Here is a 15,702-nt window from a genome sequence, read left to right as displayed (position 1 = left end):
AAGCGGAAGGACTTGCTGTAGAGTGAGCATGTGAAAGTGCTCCGAAAGAATGTACTGGTTCAGGGGTCTCAGGTCTAATATAGGCCTGAGCGACCCGTCCTTTTTTGGAATTAAGAAGTAGAGGGAGTAAACCCCCGTGCCCCGCTCGTGGACGGGTACGACCTCGATAGCGCCTTTTAGAAGCATACTTTCTACCTCTTGCTGTAAGAGCGTCAAGTGCTCTGAGGACATAGGACGGTTTCTTGGTGGTATTGTGGGTGGAGTGGAAGTTAACTCCAGACAGTAACCGTATTTTATAATATCTTTGACCCACCTGTCCGTGGTGATGGAGTTCCACGTGGACAGGAACCGTTGTAGCCTTCCCCCGACAGGTGTTATGTGGTCGGGAGGAAGGGAGAGGGCGTCACTGCTTGTTCTTGGGGGAGGACCTGGTGTTGCCGTAGCCACGTCCTCTGCCCTTGGTACTGGAGCCACGATAGCCACCTCGGGTGTTCTTATCGTAGGTGGTCTGCGTATTACCCTTGTTATATGTTTGTTGTGACCCCTGTCCTCTGCCTGCTCCCTTGTTTCCGGGGCGACGAAAGGAGCCGCTCCGAAAGGACTGAGTTTGTAGGGCGCCCATGGACTTTGCAGTGTCCGTGTCCTTTTTTATCTTCTCGAGGGTGGCGTCAACCTCAGGCCCGAACAAAAAGTCGGGGTTGACGGGCTGATTAAGTATATTGTTTTGTACCTCAGGCTTGAATCCTGAGATACGTAGCCAGGCGTGACGTCGTAGGATGACGCTAGTGTTGATGGCCCTGGCAGCCGTGTCAGCAGCGTCTAGTGCACATTTGATGGCAGCATTTGTGAGTAGCTGTCCCTCTCTGATAAGGATTTCTGCACCTTCTTTGTAGGGGTCAGGGAGGTGTTGAAGGAGTTGCTCCATTGTGTCATAGTGCGCCCTATCGTAGCGAGCGAGGAGCGCTTGAGTGTTAGCTATGCGCCATATGCTTGCAGCTTGTGCGGCAACTCGCTTGCCGGAGGTCTCCAGCACCTTGGACTCCTTGTCCGGGGGAGGAGCGTCACCCGTTGTCTGCGAGTGTGCCCTCTTGCGGGCATTCGCCACAACGATGGAGTCGAGTGGTAATTGTCCTCTGATGTAAGTAGGATCCCCAGGTGCTGATCTGTATTTCTTATCGATCCTGGGGTTTATCACTCGTGCCCTGGTGGGTTCCCTGAAAATGTCAGTGGCTGGCTTAAGGACCCCCTTCAACATTGGCAGAGTCTTTACATGTCTTTCTGAGGATGCAAAGGTGTCCATTAGAAAGTCATCTTCGATGATATCAGAGTGAAGCTGTACATCATGGTTGTTCGCCGCCCGTTCAATCAGAGCGTTGAACGCCGCAGTATCCTCTGTGGGTGACGTTTTTGCCCCATATAGTTGTGGGTCCTGTGCATCAAGAGGTGCACTGGGGTCTGCAGGGTCGCCCCAAGTTTGGTCAGGGTCCTGCTGGTCATCAGGGTCCGTGTCCACATGGTAGGGGACTTGTTCACCCATGTAGTCCTCCAATGCATCCGTGTCGGAGCGTGTGGGGGAGGCCCGGTGTGGATCCTGGTAGGGTGAATGAAAGGGTTCATACAGGAGAGGTTCAGTGTCCACAGGCAGCTTCCTCTTTAGCGGGATCCTGAAAGGTTCCAATGGCGGTTCCGAAGTTATCCTTCGGTCGTGGAGAATCATCCTGCCAGTGTCGGCGTCGATGACGCGTGACGGAGACGGCTCGACAGGCGTAACCGCAGTTTTGGTGGCCTGTGTCCTGAGTTGAAACGCCTTCGGGATTGTGGATGGAGGCAAGCCGAAGGTAATGCTGGTCGGCACCGACGAAACCGCTGGATCGATCGAACCCGACTGGTCCTGGAGGGCAGCCTTGGTTTTGCAGCCTGGCATTGCGCCAGGCCGTACTCGGGGCGCCTTAGAGGTCGTGGCCCCCGCCAGGGTCGTCGAGGCGGCTGCAGATATCTTCTGCGCCCGTGGTGCATCGAGCCGAGGTGCGGAGATCACCGTCGACGTCTTCGACACGTGAGGTTTCGGTGTCGTCGAGGGAGTGCTGCGAGGCGTAGCCGGCGGGACGGCCCTCGGTGTCGGTGGCGTCGACGCCGGTAACCGAGCAGGTTTGTCGGCGCCGATGGCCTTCTTCCGTTTGTCGACTCCCATGTCGCCCGTCTCGAGTTCGGCACCGAAGTCCCCCTTGGTGCGGTCGGTGCCGACACGGTGCGCCGGCGTCGAAGGTGTTGAAGGCCTCGATCCGACTAGCGCCACTTTCAGTTTCGGTTTCGTAGGAACCTGAGCAGCTTTCGGTTTCGGTTTCGTGGAAGGGAAACCAGCTGGCTTAAGCGGTAATGGCTGCCGCTGAACGTCCGAGGCCGGGCCCGAGGGCGGGGCCGAAGGACTGCGTGATGGGTCTCGGGTAAGGCCCGAAGGCGATCCCTCGACCGGAGCCATAGTCTGTGGCACTGGTGAATTCTCGGTTTGAACAGGTAGGCCTTGTTCATCATCGGAGCTACTCTCTTCGGCCCCTAAGGCCTCCTCGTCGTCTCCTACCTCGGTGTCGTCTTCACCTCTGTGGAAGAGTGACTCGTCGGCCTCGTCCGATCCGGGTTCTTGGTCGGAAACGGGACTGGAGGGTAAGACTTCTACTTCTTCGACGTCGTCCGCGTCGTCGAAGATGTCAGCTGGGGCCGGTGCCGCGTGCTGCGCTTCGAGCCTCGCCGCTCGACGATTCCGCAGAGTCTTCTTTGAACGGAACCGGGCACAGGCCATACATGTCGACTCGTCGTGGTCCGGCGAAAGGCATTTGTTGCACACCGGATGGACGTCGATGTGTGGGTACTTCGCATTACATACCGGACACCTTTTGAATGGCGTCCTCGATTCCATCGTCGAAGTAGTTGATGGACAGGTAAATGCGAACAAAGTCGGTGCTGAAAATTAGTAAACTAACAGAGTATCGAAAACCGATCGATAAACAGTACCGACGCGAACTAAAGGCCTTGTGGCCTCGACAAAATTTTTTCCTAACTTGAGCTAAGATAGCACATCCGAACCCAATGGCGGAAAAAAACAATCTGAGGATGGAGAGGATGCCCATGCGCACTGTAGTCCAGGGGAGGAGTCACCTATCCAAGGATACTTCGAAGACTCTTCCAGGACAACAACGTGCAAACATCCGGACCCAACACTAGGCGGCGATCTATGCACAGATATGAATTCAGCAGCCCACATGCCTCGAACTTGATGCCATCGCTTTTGTTGAGTCGCTAGATGCCTAATGAAGGACCAAAAGGACAGAACTGTAAATTGAATATTTTCACCTCTTACCACACATATAAGGATCATCTTCAGGCAAGTTCTGATGGGGATGTGAAAATACAAACCTTGCAGGTCAAAAGACGCTAGCCAGTCCTATTCTGGCAAAGCTTGCAAACTTTGCAGCAATGTCACCACCCTAATTCGCTTGCTCTTCACCTGTGAGTTTAAAAAACCTAAAGTTCAGATTTGGATTAAATTCTCCTATTTTCTTATAGATGAGGACATTTTTCCAATAACATTCCTTAGCACACCCTGATAACACAACCTCTCTTGAGAACTCCTTTCTGAAGCACAGTCTTTTATTAATATGTTTTAAGTACCAAGGGGGTATATTAAAAGTAATAAGCTGATTTTGTGAGATACAGGACCCAGTGATCCAATGTTATTTATTTTCTATCAATATGGAAAGAATGGCTACACCTGTTCTCTGGGAGTCATGATACTGCCACAAATACGGTTACAGATGATTTGAGCCCACTCCTCTGCACTGAGACCAAAGTACCGATTAGCTGGTGGTTGTGTTTATTGTCTTGGCCTATTGCATTGTGACATCTCACCCCAAAATTCACCGCAGTGATGAAGTCTCCTGGATGGGGAGGTTTATTCCAGCACTGTCTGTAGTCTTGTTTTGTTTAAACATTTGTAGGGAATGATTCACCTTTTCCACAAACAATCACTGACCATCAAAAAGAATATTTTACTACTGCTATACTAGTGACTCCATTGTTATAAGCACTTCAACCAGAAGGTATCTAGCACTGGGCAAACTGTGACCTTAGGGCAGATTCTATTAATTGTGCACAAACCTGGAAAAGCCAATCAGCCACATTCTTGCATATCTATGGAGCACACGCCTGACCCCATACATCAAGTAATTGTACTGACATTTGTTTGTATTGCTGGCTTAGCCACCTCCATGCCAGATTCCATCAGGTCCACAAAAGGATCCCATATTTGTTCCAGGAGATTGGACACATAAGTTGTACTGAAAGATCTGAGAGCCAGAGAACAGAAGCAAAGGCCGACCCTTCCTACTGAATCCAGGCATGTATTAAAAGAAGGAGCAGAGAAATAGTATTATGCATCATTTTAGTCCAAGAGGCCTGCACCACTAAACACGTTGAAGGAGGGTGTGATGACAAAAAGGAAGAATTCATTGGTAATGGTATATATCTCCTAGCCACCTGACTGGAACAGCTGGCCAGGAGCAGTTTTTTTCATGCAACATGCACAGCGTCAAGGACAGTTTTGTTAAAAGTACATACAGTCAAGTCTACTTATCAGCTTGGAGCCTTGTGAATAGGTTACATCTAAAAAGTGGCACAACTATAGTATCTGTTTCACTAACAGATGTAATTTATGTACTTAGTTGATCCATGGTCAACTGAAATGTAAAAGTCTCCCCTAAGAGACATGTCTAGGCATTGGCAGGTGACATAATAAACCTGCAAAATGTGTGCATAGAAAGAAGCAAATTCTCAACTTCACTCATGGTCCTCAGCCATAACATGGACAGGTCTTGAGAATGTGAGGTCTTCTAAATCAGATTTGAAAAAGTAATGACATTCTGAAAAGCCTTCTGTTTTTGGTCCTGTCTTCCAAGAAGCAAATAAAGCCAACTTAGTCCAGAGGAAAGCATAAACCACTGCAACAGAGGGACCTGTTAAACCAAAGGTCACCTCACATGTAGTTGCATGTCCAAAACTGGAACAGGCCGTGGACTGTCCTCTGTATTACTCTCCAACATTGTGGTGAAAGTAAGACCTCATGCGCTTTTTACATTTTTGGTGCCATCTTCTCTCTCTGTAACAAATTCTCAAAGGCACTGTAGAATTGGACTTTGATTTACAGACTCCCTATTGAGGGATGCCATGACTAATTGGCATCACGGTTTCTGACAGCCTACACAATCTCTTCTCCTCATGTAAAGGCACTGCGTTTTATTTATTTATTTATTTTACTGGAGCACCACAATGAATTGGGGATTAGTAACTAACATTTGTCCGCAACTTTTCCCACAGAGGTGGAGGCTAAAAATGTTTTTTATGAATATCAAAAAAAATTAAAAATAAGGAGTTTTAGCAGCTTCAGATCCCAAATCTGTGTGGCCTGAAAAACATTTTGTTACTGGATTCCCTGGTGTCTTATAAGGACCTGTTCTGTTCTAGTCCCGCAGCTAAAGCTGCAGAGTGCCATCTGGCGTTGGTGTAATGCCTTTTCTTCAGAAAAATTCAGTATCTGGTGTGATGCTTGGGAAATATGCAGAAAGGAGTATCAGTTACAAGAGGATCAGAAAAAGAAGGGCTTGATATAGCCAGCGGTAAAGATGAGAGCAGCTTCTTCCCTTGAATAGATCGTGCAATCAGTATGCCCCAGCAGTAGGTTTGGGTTTTTGCTAATTTTACAGCCGGCACGCAGAATGGAGCCAGGCTCAGTATAGGATTGAAGAGATTTAGCACAGGGACGATTAGTTTTCCCACCAGTTTCCCACAGACCTGACAGGTTAATCGCCAAGCAGGTTTGTTGAAATTACAAGGCAGAAGCATTCCTCTGCGAGACAAAAATTACCTTATCAGGTCTAAATAGTCCATTCAGTAATGCCTCTAACATGCTCTGTTAAGCAGTGGCAAAGAAGATCCCTCATCCAAAGCCCTCATGTGTAAAGGTGCTGAGCAATATCAAGTCTCAAAGTCAATTGTTCAGAAGCACCTGATCTACCGTAAAGATTATGAAGTCTTGTACTCGGTAAGCTCAGCTGGATTCCCACGCAGAAGGGGACATAAAATCATAGGATGAAAATTCTTCAAACAACCATGCAAGCTTTACGGAGATCAGCCATTGAGTAGAAATTGGTGCACCAAAACCACTGCATGAAGCCAATCTTTAGTGGCTGATAGAGACGAGGAGGGATGGATTCCAATAAAATCCAATACCCAAAAAAAGACAACGCTTCAGAAAACTCCCTTCTCTGCATCCCAATACTTGTTGCAAATACTGGGGTCTGAGCTGGGACACTTGGTAATGCACCAGTAGGAAGAGGCGGGATGTGAGGAAAATTACGGTCATTTAGAGTAACCACGTGAACTTTAAAAGTGACTGTGTTCTTTTTGATAAGCAGTGCAAGCATTTCCATCCAGTTGAGAAGCAAGTATTGGACAGCAAAATAAAGAAATGAGAAAAGGTGTGCAATGAGGTATGGAGAAGACAAAAGCAGCAACGTTAACGTGCAGTGTTTTGATCACTTGGTCTCTTTTTATGGTCTGGCTTGACAGCGCAGCTGTCGGCAGACAATTAAGTGAGAATTACTAGAGAGGAATATGGTTCTGCTCACACGTTGGGAGCCAGAAGTACATGTTTTGATTGGGCAGGTGTGTGCTTCCACACAAAAAGTGCTTGCTGTCCACACAGCTATCATCATTGTGATCTGGCTTGACAGTACAGCTAGCCCCAGATAATTATGTAAGCTTCACTAGAGAGAGACTTTGGCTCCACTTACATGTTGAGAGACAGAAGTATGTGTTTCAATTGGGCGGATGTTGTGTGCTTGCACAAAAAAGCGCTTGCCATCCATGCAGTGGTGATCCTTTCATTTATCCAGCTGCCTAAGCTGGAACTTTAAGGGGCACACACATTACACTGGAATGGTATTAAAGAGTTCTTTGATAACTAGATAATACATGTTGTTCTTCTCTGGCAGCAGCAGGGATTTCCAGGTCTGGCTTGACAGGGCAACTGTAACACGAAGTGTTAACCTACACCAATATCATTCTACAGTTCTTTGTTTCCACACAAATGCATTCCTATTCCAATGCTATTTACCTGTAATGCTTCAACGTTCCCATACAATATTCTTTCGGAAGCAAGGCCGATTGGCATTGCCAATGCTTGATTCATTGATTTTCCTGTCCAGGCCACCAAGTTAACAGTTTTCCCAATGGTTGTAAGCTTAAGCTGCAGAGCATTAACACAACTTCAAGACCCTCAGATACCTTGTGTCCCTTTTCTGTGACACAATGCTCCCACTAAATATTAGGTAAAGTGCCGGACACCAGGTCCATAACTGCAGGCTTGGCGCGCCACAGAACTGCACACCTGGAAACGTACAAGCTAGAAAGATTTTAATCAATCATATTTTTCCACAGCAGTTAAAGACAATAACCTTCTCGTTCAAGTGGTTCATTTCATAGTGGTATCAAAGAGGTAAAAACTGTAATGAAATATGGGTGAGGTCTGTTCAGCCCAGGCTCACTTTCATCGTGCACAACCAGGGTAAAATCTCCCTGTGACTGACAACGTAGGCTTTTTGAATGAGGGTGACATTCATTTGTGCATATAATTATTTGTAAGCACAGCTAAACAATATGTGGAAGAATTCAATAAATATCCATCGTTGACATGAAAGAGCACCACATTCCAGCTGTGAAATCTTTTCTGTTGGGTGTCATGTGAAAGGTATAACTTGGTGATTGCTAGAGAGAGCTGTTACTTTTCTCCAGACAACAGACCGAATAAGGGATCAATCACATTATGGACGTTTTTCAAAGAACGACAGTGCCGATTAGGTGGCCATCTGCCCCCATGCGTGATGTCATGTTGCAAGGGGACACTGGATTGAGGCTCCAGACAAATCAATTTGCCTGGATAGACTAGATTGTTTGTTATATTACTGTCGACACTGAGGCTTCAGAGAGTGAAGGCCACAGCAATAGTTTGTTTTTAATTTTTTTTAAACTTTGGATGAACAAATCAAAAACAGCTTGACCTGGTGATCTTTCCTCCAGTCTTTCTCATCAGTGTAATGTAAATCACAATCGAGATTCATGCCAGTGTAAGGAACCTCCTCTTAAAATTAATAAAGCAAGGTTTCTGTAAACATGGAGGAAGGCAGTCACCCAACCCTGTATTTTGACCCTCCCTCCTTGGGCCGTTTTAAAGGATCAGTAGTCAGGGGAACTTATGCTCGCCCACAGGGAAGAGACAGTTCATTATTTAGTCTTATGCTAGTAGTGCATAGCGCTTTATGATCCCAGCTCCGAGTGCAATAAAATGATCAGCTCCACATCTTTAGTCGTAGAACATCAGCAGCGGATACAGACATCCCTCCATAGCGCTGCAGTTATGTTGGGATGCCCACATAAGTCTGTATTCACTGCTATGAACATTAGCTGGTGTAATTCTTCACATTTCCAGGAGAACTCATCCTTCACTATCCGGGTTTCTCAACAAGGATCCACACTGTTCAGTTTCAAAATCCTTGGACTAAGCATATTCGGCTAAAAACACAATCTCGCCCAACTGCTGTAGATTTCTTTGGACAAGTTAAAATTCAAGTACCAATGGTTATAGGCAAAAGAAGTCCAAGAAATCTACAGCAATACAGTATAACAGTCCTTAGACAGGTGGCAGCTTTTCCCCATCAATCACCAAATGTGCTCTTGCTGATCTGGATGAGGGACAGAGGGCAAGCCAGAGGGTGCAGAGGTTTCTTCTGCCGCGCAGTGGATCCTGGTCTAGGATTCAGAGCAGAGTCCGCTATAAGGCTATATCCATCTGGTTCTTTGCTTTCAGTGGCCCTTGTCCATTCCGCAGAGCGCCATTCTGATTCCGGAGCAGACTGCCTTTCTCACGGTCTGGCCACGTGAAAATTGCTTCATCGCTGTCGAGTTCGGATTCAGAGTGCATCAAACTGGTAGTCAGAATCTGAGCTTTCAGTTTCCCCCCTTGGAAAAACAAAACAGAGAGTTAGAAAAGTGGCACAAAGTGCAGGTCTTGCATGTAAAAGTTCAGTATTTTGCACAGCCCTTACTACTGATATCTAGACCGTTTCTACGTGCTCTCTCTTTTGACATGTGACCTAAAGGAATAAATTCAGCTGGACAAGCCAGACCATCGTTAGCTCCATAGCGATTAGGTCTCATGTCCACCGAGTCAAACCTAGAGTTTTACTATCATATTTTTCACACAAAAGTATGCAACAGACTCTAAGCTTTAAGCACACATAAGGGATTGTTACTTCTTCACGGAACTCAAAAACGTAGCATATTTCCGCCTGCATGCGGTGACCCCAAAACTCTTCATTTCCAAATAGAATATGCATTTATAGGAGATGAAAAGCTGACATTTACCAAATGTGGGCATAACTGCTACAACCTATAAAGGAAATTTGTTTGCCCAATTCTTTCTTTATTATAATTAATACATAAGACAACATTGCAGTATCTAACTTAAGAGATGCTGCAAAAGGGAGACCATACATTCAGAAGTAGAAGTAGAGCGCGAAGGAAACAATAGCCTTAAAAGATGAATGTACCCAACACTGAAAAATGCACTGTTCTTTAAAGGAGGTAGCAGCTTCAATGTCCTAGCATGCATTTTACTCGCAGTTGCCTCGTTGGCCCAGTTCATTCTGATGAAGTATCTGATATTTAAAATTAAGTAAATACGCCCATGCCAATGAAAAAGAGTAACCAGAGAAGAAGGGTTGTTTACAAATTCAATGAAGATTACTACAGTGCTGAACGAGTAATACAATAAATGCTTCTTTCTCCATCGTAGAATCTTGACTGCTAGCCATAAACGTAGAACTGAATAGCAAGCACACCGCGAAAAACCCAAGGTATCTAATGTTTAACAGTAAGACAATCAAGAAGGGTGACCAATGCATCTAGACTGTATGTTTGGTGAAAGTACAAATAGGTTGATGAAGCTGCTCTGTGTCTAAAACTGGGATCATTCTCAACCAAGTAGCAATTGCCGCTTTCTCTCGTGTAGAATGTGTTTTAGGTTTGAGGTAGAGGATTGATGGCTATCTTATAGGATAAGAGGAGAGGAGAAAATACCCATCTGGAAAAGGACTGTTTAGATATAGCCAAAATTTGTATGAAGTGGCACACAGTTGATAAAAAAGATGCTCAGGTTTTCCTAAATCCTTTCTTCTGTCCGAGTAAAATTGTAGCACTCTTCCTACATCCAAGTAATGAAAGGACCTCAGTACTAGAGGGTTGCAATTACTGGGAAAAATCACAATGATATGTAAATACAATATTATCTTTTCACATAGAAAACATAAATGCTATTATTGCAAAAAAAAAAAAAAAAAGAAGAAGTGTTCTCAATACGATCCTAAGAGTGCCTGAAGTCTGCTTACTCTGCGGGCCGATGAAATGGGCGCTAGAATTAATGCAATGACTCCTTCAGTATAGGCTCAATAATATGAGCCTTCAATTTAGATGGATCCAGACTGACCCCCTATGTAGAGAAGATTGCAGTCTAGGAAAGTAAATTTGCTTTAACTCTTCCAAACGTAATTTATAATGGGAATTGCGGAGAAAGTCCTTTGAGAAAGACCTTTCCTGTAATGTGTAACACGTTGTAAATGAACTTTTGTGAAGAGAAACTGTAGGTTTGAAATTGTGAAGATTAAGCAGATAGGCAGACAGATCTTTTTCTCTTTTTCCATTTTCCCGTTGGTACTGTTCAGAGAGTGTTGCAGGTGGAGATTGAACATCTGGGGCCGTATTACAACAAGTGTCCAGGGGGTGCAACAGACATGTGCTTCCTCTTTGTTTGCCTCTGGGGCATTTGGGTATTACAAAAGTGGCCGCAGACACTTGTGATACCCCTTCTGTAATACAGATAACACCAGTGCACATGTAGCACCAATGATAACATAAGGGTGTATCCTCATGAGTGAATCTCTTTGCCTCTGCGCCTGCCATTTTACAGATGTGCGTACAGAGGTAAACATGCAAATACAGAACAGGTTGGAAGCTGCTGATCTGTATTTTGCTGAATGCAATGACCCAAGGCAGAGCGAGTAGATGGTGGCCCTGGGGGCAGCGCATTCATCATAATAGGATGCACTATCCTGGTCTGCACTAGACACACCTTTTGAAAGGTGCGCCGTGGCGCAAACAGGGACAGTGTGGCCTAAGTATAATACAAGCTCTGGACTGACTGGAGGAGGGTGATGACTCCTAGATCGATGTATTGGAACAGCCACAGGACTAGGAAAAAAGAAGAGTGTCTCTAAATCAGGAGATGTTTTTAGAGGAAGGAAAATTGCTGAGGAAAATTCCTTCTCTGTCTTTAAGGACCTTTTCTGTCGTTTTCTGACAATGCTCGCAATTCTGTGTGGAATACAAAGGTAATAAGCAAACCACACAATTTCTGTGGGCCAGAAATTGCCTTCTTCCTACAACAGGAGAGGCATTAAAAAAAAAAAGTGAACGCATAACAAAATTCCCCTTAAAAATGGAAAAAAGGTAGAAAACTTCAAACATGCTTCAGACATTGAATGAAGCAAGAAAAATGTAAATTGTAAGGGGGAAAACGATACAAGTGTTCCGAGATCCTCTCAACATGAGCAGGAAAAAATAGTGAGCTTGTGATGCAACTGCCAATACAAGACATGCTGGGATATGGAAGAGGCAGGCTTTTAAAAAAAAACCTGTGCATGTGCATATTCATCATAAGAGGCTATTTTTTCCCTTCATGCCCTTTCTTCCACCTCTAGGGTCTTGCTATTGCAGTACACCTGACGTTCGAAACTGCAATCTTATGTTATGCATTAATTACAAGAAATACAGAATTTTGACATTAAGTAGACTGTATGGGCTGTGGGGTTATGCCTATATTTGAAAATGAGCTTTCCACCTCCTATAAGCAAGTAAACTATTTTTGGAAATTAAGTCTTCCGGGGTCCCTACATGCAGTCAGATATATTCCTTGTTTACAGCAATCATTGATGAACCTAAGATGCAGAAGGAAAAGCTACATACCTGTAATCCTAGTTTTCCATCAGGGGGATCCTCATCCAACCCGTAAGGGTTGAATTGACACACCTATGTGCAGTATTCCAAAGCACTTTCTACTTTCCATATATATATACACAATCAACTACTTCTGTAAAAGATACCAATGCTGTGGAACTATACTTCTTGGTAATTCACCTATTTTTCTGCAAAATGGGTTTGTTAATGGTGCTAATAGTCTAATCCTCTCCTATGGTGCCGCCTACTGATAATCATCTGGTACTTTATCCAAGTTCCCTTTCTTGAGAATTGCCAGTTATGGGCTTATTGAAGGGTGCCGGGAAAGCAGCACCTCATTAAACCTTTTACAAATGAGCTATGACCACAGATTTCCAAAAGCTGGGAGGTCAGGGAAAGTTACTGAACCGGGGAGGGCTCCCACATGTGGTAAACCATTATGTGCGTATCGCCTCCCTTTTCTAGCTGTTTAACATTGAAAGGCCAGCTAAGACCTGGGTTCGAGTGGTCAAAACATTTGTGCTCCAATTCAAACTTCTTCACTGAGATGACCCATTGCAAGACGTTTGACACTAACATTATGGACATCTCAAGAAGGGCTCATTTTACACCTCAACCAGTATATTTTACTAGAAATTGCTGAATCAAAGCAAAGGTGTATTTCAGGGCCATAGTGGTCTAGAGTTGTTGCAGCATACTCTGCATGAATCTTTGTTCCTTCTTCAGCGGGAGGGTGGGGAAGAGAGAGAGAGAGAGATTGAGAGGGAGAGAGATTGAGAGGGAGAGAGAGGGAGAGAGAGGGGGAGAGAGGGAGAGAGGGAGAGAGGGAGAGAGAGAGAGAGAGAGAGAGAGAGAGATTGATTTCAAGAGGAAGAACAAGGCAACAGATATTACTCCCAGTGCATTCCACGGAAGGCATGTTCGGGACGGATGTCTGATTAATCCAAAGATTCAAACAGTGAGAACATTGAATGTGAGATTAGGTTCATCTCTCAGGGAGGGGCTTCAGCTGCTTTATGGGAAACAAACATTGAAAGCATATATGAAGGCTATCAATCTAAGGTGTATCGGATTCTGGCTTTATCCAACAATCCAATATCACAGTGAACCTTACTAAGAACGATGATAGTCAGGGGCCCGACAAGGATAGGAAGAAAAGTGAGGCACGACCTCAAGCGTAGCCCAGATGAATGGATTTACTTTGCACGAATCACACCTTAAGTAAAATGTTTTCCGCTTGCTGAAGTAAGAGGAGTTCGCAGAGTATGCACAGGGCTAATAAACTACACCATACGCTGAGAAAAAAAAGGAGGTTGGTGTCTGAATGTTAGGAATGTAAAAGCCAAACTGCAAGCCAGGGAGAGTGCTCCAGCTGTGGTTCAGAATATTGCATGCATTCTTGCATAAACCTTGAGAAGCAGATCCTTGTGGATCCACGTGAGAGAATAGAGAAAATACGAATGACACAGTGAAGTGTGAGATCTCAACACCTGGCTGTCAGTAGCTTTGCTGAAGCAATAAAAAGGGACAGACAAAGGGGCAGGCCCTTCTTAGAAACGTCCTAATCTTGAACAGGAACTGCAGTAGCACCTGTCACCCCGACCATCTACCAAATGGTAGTGCTCAAGAACAACTAATCAGCCGCCCCATGTTATCGAGGTCCTCATTGACATTCTAACGGCAGCCCATTTCTATCGTCTCTCACGCCAGTGTCGGGGTCCCCACCATCCACCCACAGGAACACAGTACACTTTCATTGTCTGGGGAAGCTGTATCCACCTTCCATCTTGTTCCATGCAAAACTAGGAGACATCCAAAACAGAACCCTCTGGTCCCAGTACTCAGACTCTCACCACACACACACCTACTATTCTACATGTACTACACATATACTGCACCTACACCCACACCCGGCATGCAGGGGAACGTCGGCGAGTTCTCTCCTGATGCAGAGAAAAAAGCCTGGCCATACTGAAGATTCACAAAAACTCTGTGCTCTGCCACCACTGTTCTATGTGGCTTACTGAGGGCATAGCCAGAAGTCCAATGCTCGCAATAATAGGCATGCTTGGCGTGCCCCTCCAGGTCACAGAACAGGTTTTGTGACCTTGTGTTACTATGGATGGGCCTTGTTCTCTGTGCACACGCTAGTTTCACATGCAGTCAGGCACTTAGGGCAGGGGCACATGCGGACTAAGTAGGGGACATTCTTGTCCTAACAATCCTTTTCTGTATTGTTTCGGCAACGTTTTTGTTTCCTCCAAGCATACACAACATTGTATCTTCAAATGAAAAACACCTTGGCAGTGTGTGGATAGGTATTCTTTTAGGTGGTACATACTCATTGAAAGGGTAATAATTTCTTTGGGATACCTACCCATGACAGTCTTCAAATCCTAAGGTATTATCTTAATTTATGTATTAATATTCTTCTCCATAGTATCTAGTGGAGAGGGATTAGCAAACTCTTCCTATCATAGGAAGTGATGTCCCTAGGCCACTAAACTCTTAGGCTGGGAAGTTTGTTCTGTTCCTCTATGACTACCATATTCGATATAATGTATCTGGTACACAGTGTAGGCTTAGGCATAAAGATTTCTCATCTGGTACAGATGACAGCCTGAAGTATTGTCTTCTCTTCCCCTTTATCATTGTGTTTCCTTCATTTCCCTTCTTATGCCTTAATGTTTTTTAATGACTTGATTTCCTTTTCTTTGCTTTCCCCTTCTTAGAATTGTCTATTCCAGACTTCGATGCTTAAAAAACGTAGAATTTTTTTTCTCATGGTTTCATGGACTTAGAGGATAATCAAGATCTTTGACATCAATGCCATGGACGTCACTGACATCAGAACCTCAGACAGTGGAGGGGGGTTTAGGTGATGGCACACCTTTCCTGATCTTAAATGTTAAGCCCAATGTTGTGGTTCTGTGAAACATCAGAGTGGTCAAAATCACAGGGTAAGAGACGGACAGTTAACGAGCACAATATTCGCAGTCAGCAGAGCCTCTTCCTTTCTTTCTAGGTTCTCCTATGTTGAAAAACACCGAACAAGTTAGTTACCTAGGTTGACTTACCTTTGAATGGATTTGACAACAACAGCAGATTCCTGATATCTGAACCTCTTCCTAAGGCATTACTTTGGAACTGATTTTTTTTGCCATATGGTGTCATGAGCACCAGGTGGCAGTTTATGGGCGCTGCCTCCGGTGTCACTAGACCTCCCTGGAAGGGACACAACTACCATATATAAATGCCACACATAACTGTGACCAGAGCTATGCCCTTTTTTCATACTCGAAGGAGGCAAGGATGTGAAACATGGTGCCAAAAACCTTTTAGAAGCACAGTAGCCCATGCTCAAAGAGAAGTAGGGAGTATGTTATGCTATGTGGGTAGTTAAATGTGCATGTTCAGGGTGAGAGACATAAGACTAGGAATTGGCTGTGATCATCCACAGTAGAAGAAGTATTCAATCGAAATTAAAAGCTACAATTCAATTTATGACGAACGCATGCTGAACCGCATTGTTCCAGAGGCCATAACTGGATGAATATCATACCAAATTTGCAACGTGTTTTTTTA

The 15,702-nt window shown here is 44.9% G+C and overlaps 1 protein-coding gene across 1 annotated transcript in view; it reads right to left on the bottom strand.

Moving 5' to 3' along the window:
• Positions 1-7,447: 7,447 nt before the first annotated feature.
• Positions 7,448-15,702, bottom strand: part of KIAA0319L (KIAA0319 like) — a 941,156-nt gene continuing 932,901 nt past the window's right edge. Inside the window, exon 21 of the mRNA XM_085647985.1 lies at positions 7,448-9,066. Within this exon, the coding sequence (XP_085504111.1) occupies positions 8,879-9,066 (188 nt within the window). The 3' untranslated portion in view covers positions 7,448-8,878. The remainder of the gene's footprint in view (positions 9,067-15,702) is intronic.

This window comes from Triturus cristatus, chromosome 3_2 (genome assembly GCF_964204655.1).
Source record: "Triturus cristatus chromosome 3_2, aTriCri1.1, whole genome shotgun sequence".
Taxonomy (NCBI): domain Eukaryota; kingdom Metazoa; phylum Chordata; class Amphibia; order Caudata; family Salamandridae; genus Triturus; species Triturus cristatus.
The sequence above is the reverse complement of the archived record's forward strand: the minus strand, read 5'-3'. Positions and strand labels throughout refer to the sequence as shown.